Source organism: Sardina pilchardus, chromosome 20 (assembly GCF_963854185.1).
Source record: "Sardina pilchardus chromosome 20, fSarPil1.1, whole genome shotgun sequence".
Taxonomy (NCBI): domain Eukaryota; kingdom Metazoa; phylum Chordata; class Actinopteri; order Clupeiformes; family Clupeidae; genus Sardina; species Sardina pilchardus.
In genome coordinates, this window is record NC_085013.1 from 7,117,337 (window position 1) to 7,126,620 (window position 9,284).

At 50.8% G+C, this 9,284-nt stretch overlaps 1 protein-coding gene across 1 annotated transcript in view; it reads right to left on the minus strand.

Moving 5' to 3' along the window:
• Positions 1-1,673: 1,673 nt before the first annotated feature.
• Positions 1,674-9,284, minus strand: part of lingo2b (leucine rich repeat and Ig domain containing 2b) — a 13,985-nt gene continuing 6,374 nt past the window's right edge. Inside the window, exon 2 of the mRNA XM_062523420.1 lies at positions 1,674-3,822. Within this exon, the coding sequence (XP_062379404.1) occupies positions 1,828-3,810 (1,983 nt within the window). The 5' untranslated portion in view covers positions 3,811-3,822 and the 3' untranslated portion in view covers positions 1,674-1,827. The remainder of the gene's footprint in view (positions 3,823-9,284) is intronic.

Consider the following 9,284-nt stretch of genomic DNA (forward strand, 5'->3'; position numbering starts at 1 on the left):
TAAAAGTTGTCATTTCTAGGACTTTGATAGTATATTTATATATATTATACTGATATAGATATATAGAGATATATGTGTTGTATATAAATAGAACATTTTCTCACAGTCTTACAAAGAAGTAAAAAGTCTACAACACTTCCGTTAAAGCACTCCAGCACACCCAAAGTAGAACCAAAGGACCAGAGTCCGTAATCCGTGAGACCATCCAGATTAAGAGCTGATCATTGTGGCATCGCAGAAGACGCGCAAAACACTTTGTTTTTGGATTAAGTGTATTCGTCTGGGTTATAGACACCACAAAATACACACATACAATCCAAGCACACAAAGAGGGGCGCAGGGGGTGATTGCAGGACATGATCAAACCACGGGGGTTCTCAGAAAAGGTCATTCAGTTGATTAATTCACAATGCTATTTTTAATAAGCATTTCATTTTTAATTTATTTCTATGAGAATATTTTTTATTCACCGAAAAGATGTCACCCTCATTTGCTTTGGAAACATTACTTACATTTTGGGCTTCCTTTATCATGAATCATAAATAGCATCACAATTATTCAAATTCTTTCAGTGTGTTTATGCTGTAAACACCTGCGTATGGCAGGATAGATGTCTTTACAAATTAGTCATTTTTATTATTCATTCATTTTATAAATGAATTACTTGTGCACCTCCAAACAAAGTGGTGTCCTCAGGCGCGATTTCTTCTCCTGTGGTCGTGAAAGGGAGATTGATTGGTTCGTTTCTGCGGTGAGCACATCGCATCTAACCCCTTGTAGTATCACACACAGAAAAACAGAAAAACAAAAAACAGCTTCGGGCAACAATTACAATCACTGTCAAAAGTCCCCAAACCAGCAGGAGGTAACCTCCCAAAAATACCTGGTGTTTAACAAATTACCACTGGAGCGATGGCATCGTAGCGGCAGCTTCTTGGGCATGTTTGAGTTTAAGACATACGACAAGATTTGTCCCTCGCTTTGGGAAACCTGTCTGATTCCCTCAAGCAGTGTATCTCACAAACATTGCATACACAGAGATGCATATCCATTAAAGATGCACGCACACACACACACACACACACACACACACACCCATACACGCACATACATAAGCACATGCACAAGCAGACACACTCACATACAGTACATACATACACATGAAGAATTGGACTCCCACACACACACACACACACACACACACACACACACACACACACAGACACACACACACGCACGCACGCACAGACACACACAAATATACATACATACAGTACATACATGTTCACACATTCTCTTATATCCTCACATTTCAGTGTCCTAACATTACTCATCTATGTGTGTGTGTTTTAGACTGTGTGTGTGTGTGTGTGTGTATGGGAGAGAGTCTATGCATCAGTGAGCATATGTTTCTCCTCTTGCTCAATCCCTAGTGGTCCCTCATAAGAACCTTAAAATGGTAAACAGCTGTCTCCTCACCCTGTTCCCAATAATGGTAAACTTGGAGTGACTCAATTCCCTGTCCAACCCCCTTCCCCCTGGCCTGGCCCCAACACCCCGGCTATCAGAAACCCTTTGGACCTCGTCTTCCGCACTTGGACCCTTTATCAGCCGACACACTGAGGCCACCACCACCACCGCCACCACCTTCACACACACTACACACTCCACACTCGTCTGCTCTGACCCCGTGGCAAGACTCAGGCATGCATTCTTCTCTTTCGCAATTCACTGCCATAGTTGTACTCGTCGAAAAAAACAACACGCTCGGGCCAGGGCCCCCGCCGTCCTTTTTTTTTCTTCGAAAGAGGGGGGCCGCGGAGCTGCTCAGATCATCTTCATGTTGACCCGTCGTGGCCCGCTGGTCTCGGGCAGCTCGTTGCCGCCGGCCTTGCGCTTGCGCGGCACGTACTGGATGTCCACGCTGCCCCGGTGCTTGCCCTTGCCGCGGCTCCAGGCGAACAGCAGCAGGAAGCAGAAGAGGACCACGCCCAGGAAGCTGAGGCAGCCCATCGCCGTGGAGACCAGGATGGTGGTGAAGTCCAGGGCCACGCGCACCCGGGCGTAGCGGTCCGTGCCGTTGCCGTGCAGCGAGGCGTTGTGGGCGGCGCCGCCGCCGTTGCCGTGGTAGTCGGCGTCCTGGTAGTCGTAGTGCAGGCTGCGGTTGGCGAGCAGGGCGCGGTCGCGCGCCGGCAGGCTCTTGACGGCCAGCGAGGCCGACAGGCTGGCGTTGCCCGCCGGGTTGGACGCCACGCAGACGTAGACGCCGCTGTCCTGGCGCTCGGCCACGCGCACCTCCAGCGAGCCGTCGGCGTGGACCACCACGCGGCCCGTGCTCTTGGTGGTCAGGTGGCGGCGGCTGGGCGTCACCCAGGAGACGGTGGGCGGCGGCGCGCCGTCGGCGCTGCAGTTGAGCCACGCCCGCTGGCCCTCCTCCACCTGGACGGGCTGCGTCGCCACGGCGATGACCCGCGGCTTGGTGCAGACCACCAGCCGCGCCAGCTGGGCGTCGGACCAGACCTCGCGCAGGGTCTTGGCCGCCAGGGAGGCGGGGGCGGCGCACTCGGGCGGGGCGTCGTCGGGCGTCGTCGTCGCCGGGTTCCGCTTGTCTGTCGTCGCCGGGGCGTGCAGGAGCGGCGGCGCCCTCTGCAGGAGCCAGCGCAGGCGGCAGTCGCACACCAGCGGGTTGCGGCCGATGCGCAGCGCCCGCAGGCTCAGGTCGTGGCCCTCGGGGAACGCCGAGCGCTCCAGCGTGGCCAGCCGGTTGGACGAGACGTCCAGCAGCCGGAGCGACGGCGCGCCCAGGAAGGCGTCGGGCTCCACGCGCTCGAGCGCGGCCGAGCGCAGGTGCAGCTCCTCCAGCCTGGCGAGCCCGCGGAGCCCCCCCGCCCGCAGCACCCGCACCCGGCTGTGGGAGAGGTTGAGGAGCGCCAGGTGGCGCAGGTGGCCCAGCGCGGGCACCGCCGACAGGTTGGTCTGCGTGACGGCCAGCGTGGTGAGGTTGAGCCCGAGGAACGCCGGGCTGGGCAGCGCCTCCAGCAGCGGCAGGCGCTCCAGCGTCAGGTGGCGCAGGCGCGGCATGTTCCGGAAGGCGTGCGGCGGCACCTCGGCCACGTTGGCCAGCTGGCTCAGCCGCAGCGTCTCCAGGGCGCGCAGCTGCGCCAGCGCCTGGCCGGGCACCTCCGACAGGTTGCAGCGCTCCAGCGCCAGCTGCCGCAGCGAGAGCAGGCCGGCGAAGGCCCGCGGCGCCACGAACACCAGCTCGTTGTCGCTCAGCTCCAGCGTCTCCAGCCGCCGCTGCTCCTCGAAGGCGCCGTCCAGCAGGATGACCAGCTTGTTCTGGCTCAGGTCCAGCGCGCGCAGCTCGCCCAGGCCGGCCAGCGCGCCGCGCGGCAGCAGGGTCAGCTGGTTGCCGCGCAGGATCAGCGTGCGCAGGCGCGGCTGGGCGCGGAAGCTTCCGGGCTCCACCGAGGCCAGCAGGTTGGCGCTCAGGTCCAGGTCCTCCAGCTGCTGCAGCTGGGAGAAGTTCTGCGGCGCCAGGCTCCGCAGGCGGTTCTTGCTCAGGTCCAGCAGCCGCGTCTCGATGGGCACGCCCTCGGGCACGGTGAGCATGCGCCGGCGGTGGCACGAGACCGAGCGCGTGGGCACCGAGCACTCACAGCGGGCGGGGCAGCCGCCCGCCGGGCCCGGGCACGCGAGGAGGGCGGCCAGGAGAAGGAGCGACGGCAGGAGGCGGGAGAGGAGGAGGAGGGAGGAGGAGGAGGAGGAGGAGGAGCGAACCGAAACACAGGAGGCCAGAGAGAGCACCATGACCAGATAGAACTGCAGTAGAAAAGAGAGGGAGGGAGGGAGGGATGGAGGGAAGGAGGGAAGCGAGATAGGTGAACAAAGGAGAGAGAAAGGGAAAGGGAGAGCGAGAGAGGGAGAACAGAGGGAATGGGGAAGACAGGTGAAAAAGAGAGAGGTAATGAGAGAGGAAGAGAATGAGAGAGGGAGAGAAAGACAGAGAGGAAGAGGAAAGGGAGGGAGAGAAAAAAAGACAAGGAGATCAGATCAGTGAAGGCTTCCATTACACAAGAGATTAAAATAAGAGGCGAGGGCACAGGAGCAAATGAGCAAATGATAGGAAGTAGAGAGGTCCGTATCAAACATCACATCATCAGAATCACAGAGAGAAAGACAGTGACAGAGAGAGAGAGGGATAGAGAGAGAGAGAGAGAGCACAAATGAAAGAGAGCAAAGCAGTAAGGGAGCGGATGAGAGCCCATCGCTAAAAGCCTCTATTTCACAGGAGAGCCCAGGGCTGAGGCAGAGGCAAAGATAATGAGAGGGATAAAAAGTGATTGGTATTAGAAGCACAGGGCAGAGAGAGACAGAGGAAAGAAGAGTAGAAAAGATGAGAGAGAGGAGGGTGGGGTGGTGGTGGAGAGAGAGAGAGAGGGAGAGCAGATGGAGGAGGATGGAGTAGCTGAAGGCGGTGAAACAGGGGCAGGCATGGTCGTGCTCCTGTAACGAAGGCACATACGCACACATAAACACACATCCAAGAACGAAGTCACATGCGCAGACACACTCCCCTCTCCTTCCTGAGTCTTCCCTTTCTGTAAGCCCTTGCTTGCTTATTCCTCGCTGTGACAGGCCCTGCGGTGTATATTGATTGCCACACAGACACAGACACACACATACACAGACACACACACACACACACACACACACACACGTCGAACAGACTTCGCCAAACACGCGGTTGCCATGGCAATCCCACGCTCCTTCATCTCCAGCATTACTGAGCCAATCAGAGCGCAGGCATTCCACAGGTCCACAGACACACCAAAAAGACGAGAGAGAGAGAGAGAGAGAGAGAGAGAGAGAGAGAGAGAAAGACCCACAATAGCTTCAAGTGCACTGCGAAGATTAGACTTTTTTTTTTAATCATGCCTCGAAGCTTTAGGTCAATGACTCTCAGCAGTAATTAATACAACAGCAGAGAGGCATATCACAAAGCCTCAATGAAAAGAATGATTAATGTTGCATAACGACACAGCCCTTTCTCTCTGTGCCCTCCCGAGAGACATTTTCACCTTAAACACGTCTGACACTCGGGAGAGTGGAGCCGCATCACTCAGAGTGTCCACGACATGGAGTTTTAACGCGGCTGACCCAGTCTTGTCTCGTATCGCCGATCGAATCTAGGTCTGCACACAGACTAAAGACCAGGAGACGGCGGAAGAGACGAGCGCGAGGCTGGGGTGTGCATTTTGGAGGCACCGACCGCGCTACAGGGGCCGCGGCAGGATTATGAAGGAAGAGGAGAGGAAAAGATTCCAGCCGAGCGGAGATTGATTACGGGCTCTGGCGACAGCTACACAAGTACAAGGCAGCTGTGCCTGGAATTTACACCTAGATGAGTTAAGAAAAGAGCAACTCAAAGACAGATTTATAATTTTTCTTTCCCCCTCTTTTTGAAAAGCAAGGCAGCAGACAAGACTGATAATGAGGTCTCAATGTGAGCCACAGAGTGTGTGTGTGTGTGTGTGTGTGTGTGTGTTAGTGTGTATGTGTGTATGTGTGTGAGGGTGTGTGAACACTAATAAGGCTGCCCATTAAAATGCTGCTCCCATCGATTCAACGGAATTCAGATAGAATCGCACAGGAATTCCCAAGAGGTGCTGTCCAACAAGGACATGAGGCCTCAGTGCAACAGAGCTTCTGGCTGGGGATAACACTTGTTTTCTCTTGGGAGAGCAAGACAGCTAGATTGTTAGGATGGACTAATAATCCTGAACCTGCCCAAATGAATCTTGTTTCTGTCATTGGAATAGTGAGAAAGGGCAACTGTTAGGACTTTCCTGTTATACAAATCTGTGACTTCTAACAAAAGTCACTATGATGGACAGTTTTGTGTGGTGATGGGAGACACTATAGGTGTAACTGAGGTATCAAAGCTCACAGTGTCGCTCCTCAAGAGAAGAGCATGGCTGGCATTAGACTCAACTCTCCCTCATTTGACAGGTATATCTGATTCAACGACGAACTGCCTCTCTCAGAATCACGCTTCAAAGACAGAGAGACGTAGCTCGCCAGGCTTTGCCACCATTCTGAGTCATTTTACAAACAAACATCTTCAAAGAAAAAAGATCCGCCATCTTCCAAAGGAGCGATGACTGTGCAGAGTAGGAGGGGGAGATGGAAGGGGAGGGTAGGGGATGAGTTCATCAGATCTGTGAGGTTTATATAAGTTAAGACTGAAAAGCAGATTTTTTTCCTTCTTTGTCTGCCCAGAATTCTGATGTCTCGACCTTCCCTTTAACTCAGACAAGGGATCTCGACAGCCATGTCAATAATCCTCTCAATAACTCAGCCGTCGTATGGATTTTAAGGAGATATCAGAGGCTCTAAACTCTGCAGCCCTCTGTTGTTAAATTCGTCTACTGTTGGAGCTGCAATCTTGCATTTTTCATTATTTCAGTCTCTGCCCTACTGCTGTGCAGAGGAGAGCTTCTTGTTAGGCCGCTACACCAAAGTCGTTCCCCCTGATGTTTGAAGACTCATTTGTATTTTATTTTGCGTTGGATAAAAGCAAAATGACTAAACGTCGGCACGCCTGTGAATGATAGATGAGTGGCCCCTGTGAGGTGCGAAGGTTTCAGGTTTAAAAAAAAGTGTTCCTCAGATGTCTCATGGTGATCTGAGCAGCTTACTAGCGTACGTTGACTTGATGTTTGCACTCAATCCTCTCTGGATGACAGCGACAAAAAAAAAAAAAAAAAGTCCCCGCTATGTCACATTAGATAAACCAGTGGGTCGTAAAATGTACACTTACATTATGCATGTAGTTGACAATTTGGCCGGCACTTTTATCCCACGCAGGCCTGAGCAACAAACCAACAAGAAGAGGGATCTTTATCTCCTGCCAACATCGCAACAGTATTAATATGTAATGAAAACGTGTATAAATACTAAAACCTCTATAGGTCAGCCTTAAGTTAAGTCGAACATTCATTTCATTAAAAATACATTAGTCGGAATCTATGCCTTGGTTAGAGCTGCATCAGTTGAATTATGAAGATGGGAGAGTTGCTTAGAAGGGTGTATGTCTATAACATTGACTTATAGTTAAGCAATACTATTAAAACTGAATTATCTGCCAGTTTTATCTGGATTATCTGATGCAGTCACTAAGTCTCTGATAATTATCATGTTATTATGTTAACGTCCTATTACGTTATCATCTTATTACATTGCACCACTGTTGAAACCAAATACATTAATGATAAGGATTAGACTTAGCTCTTGCTGCTGTTTTAAAGAGCTGGAAAACAAGAGGGAATGGGAAGCCAAATCTAGTTCCATTGAAGGGTCTTATGGCCTTTAAGTTTAATTAGCATTGTTTGTTCATCCTATTCGGATCAATGGAGTTTGTTCAAAATGACTTAATTCCCTCGTTTTCATTGACCTGTTTGTGTAGTTGATGCGCTATCAATTAAGATGAATGTCTTTAGGATTTAATGAAAATCAGGTTACTCAATTTCACACAAAATGATTTTTGGAACACAGCATTATTTGTTGGGGAATATAATACTGCAAGTTTGGCTTGGAGATATCTTGTGCACTTTTATTAAGAAAATGTAGTCAGTATTTTTTGGGAAGATAACTACTTGTGACACATGGGCCAGTCATCAGATGTGGTTTTGGGGTGGGCTCTTTTCTGGTGAACGCAGCACAGATGCGGCAGCACCACCATATTCTCCACCAGCAAGCATTTCACTTAAATGTTACAGCATTGCACCACCCTCTTGCTGCCAGACCAACTGGGGCATGTCTCTCAGTTTCACACGCACACACACACACATACGCATGCACACGCACGCACACATGCACGCGCACACACACACACACACACACACAATCACACACACATACATTTTCTTTCTCTTTCTCTCTCTTCCTCTCCCTCTCTCTCTCTCTCTCTCTCTCTCTCTATTTGTCTGTCAGTGGGTGGTCTCTTGGAATAAAGGCTTGTAACAAAATTAAGCCGTGAGCCTCTGCAGTCAGCACACCGTCCTGCAGTTCATTAGCTCGCCAGCTTGTCTGGGCAGGCTGACTTTATTAAAGTTTTAATAAGTTGATAATGTAATTTATTCTCACTATGGCATGCAGCAGGGAGAGACGATTCGGTGCGAAAGTCCGTCTGTTGTAATGATGTGACTCGAGTCTGATGAACATCTATTCGCCGTTGTCTGTGAAGCCCCACATGCCATAAATTAATCATCGTGATTAAATGCGCTGCACATACAGTAGACCACGGCACGTATACTACAGACGCACACATTTTTTTTTGTGCAGCACACAGACACATGCTATGACGTATAGAGATACTGTATAGGCTTGCTAACACATACCCAGCTGAGCACGGCTTTTGTTCAAAGAGCGCTGGAGGAGGCATAGGCATTAGGCGCTCGGTGTATTGGGTCCAGATAACCTGTCAGAGATATACATGCACCCTCTCTTCCTGGGACCTAGATCAGTTTCATTCCCTCTCTCTCCCTCTCTCTCTCTCTCTCTCCCTCTCTCTCTCTCTTTTTCTCTCTCTTTCTCATCCTTCCTCACACCCAGAAACACACACACACACAAATACACACACTAACACCTTCTATCGCTTCCACACACATACAAACACATAGACAGACACAGGCACACAAACACACACACACACACACAAACACACAAACAGGCACACGCACTCACTATCTCTCTCTCTCTCTCTCACTGTGTTCTGCATTCAGATGGCTGTAATAAAATCTTCAAATCTCGCTGTTGACAAAATTGGACATGCCATCTCCATCCTTAAATGCCCTCCTAATTTTCTGAATGCAAGCGTAATTTGTGTGTGTGACTGTCTGTGTCTGTGTGTGTGTGTGTGTGTGTGTGTGTGTGTGTGTGTGAGTGTAGAATCTCTCCAGCCTTTAGGAATATAAAACAGATGAACAGCTTCATCGGTGTCGGCAGGTGCACCAGACACCGATCACTCGTCTGTCTCCCTCTCTCTGCCTCCTCCAGCAGAGGTAGCGTCTGAAGGTTCAATTTTCTGCAACTTCGAGGACATTCTGTAGATTAAGTTTAGCTAATTTTAGTCAAGCTAATTTTAGCCTCATCCATTTTTCATTGAATGAAACCATCACAGCCACCAGAAGCCAAGCGCCACATATCCCACTGGACCCTATGGCAGAAATACTGAGCATGAGGCTCTGTGTGTGTGTGTGTGTGTGTGCGTGCGTGCGTGC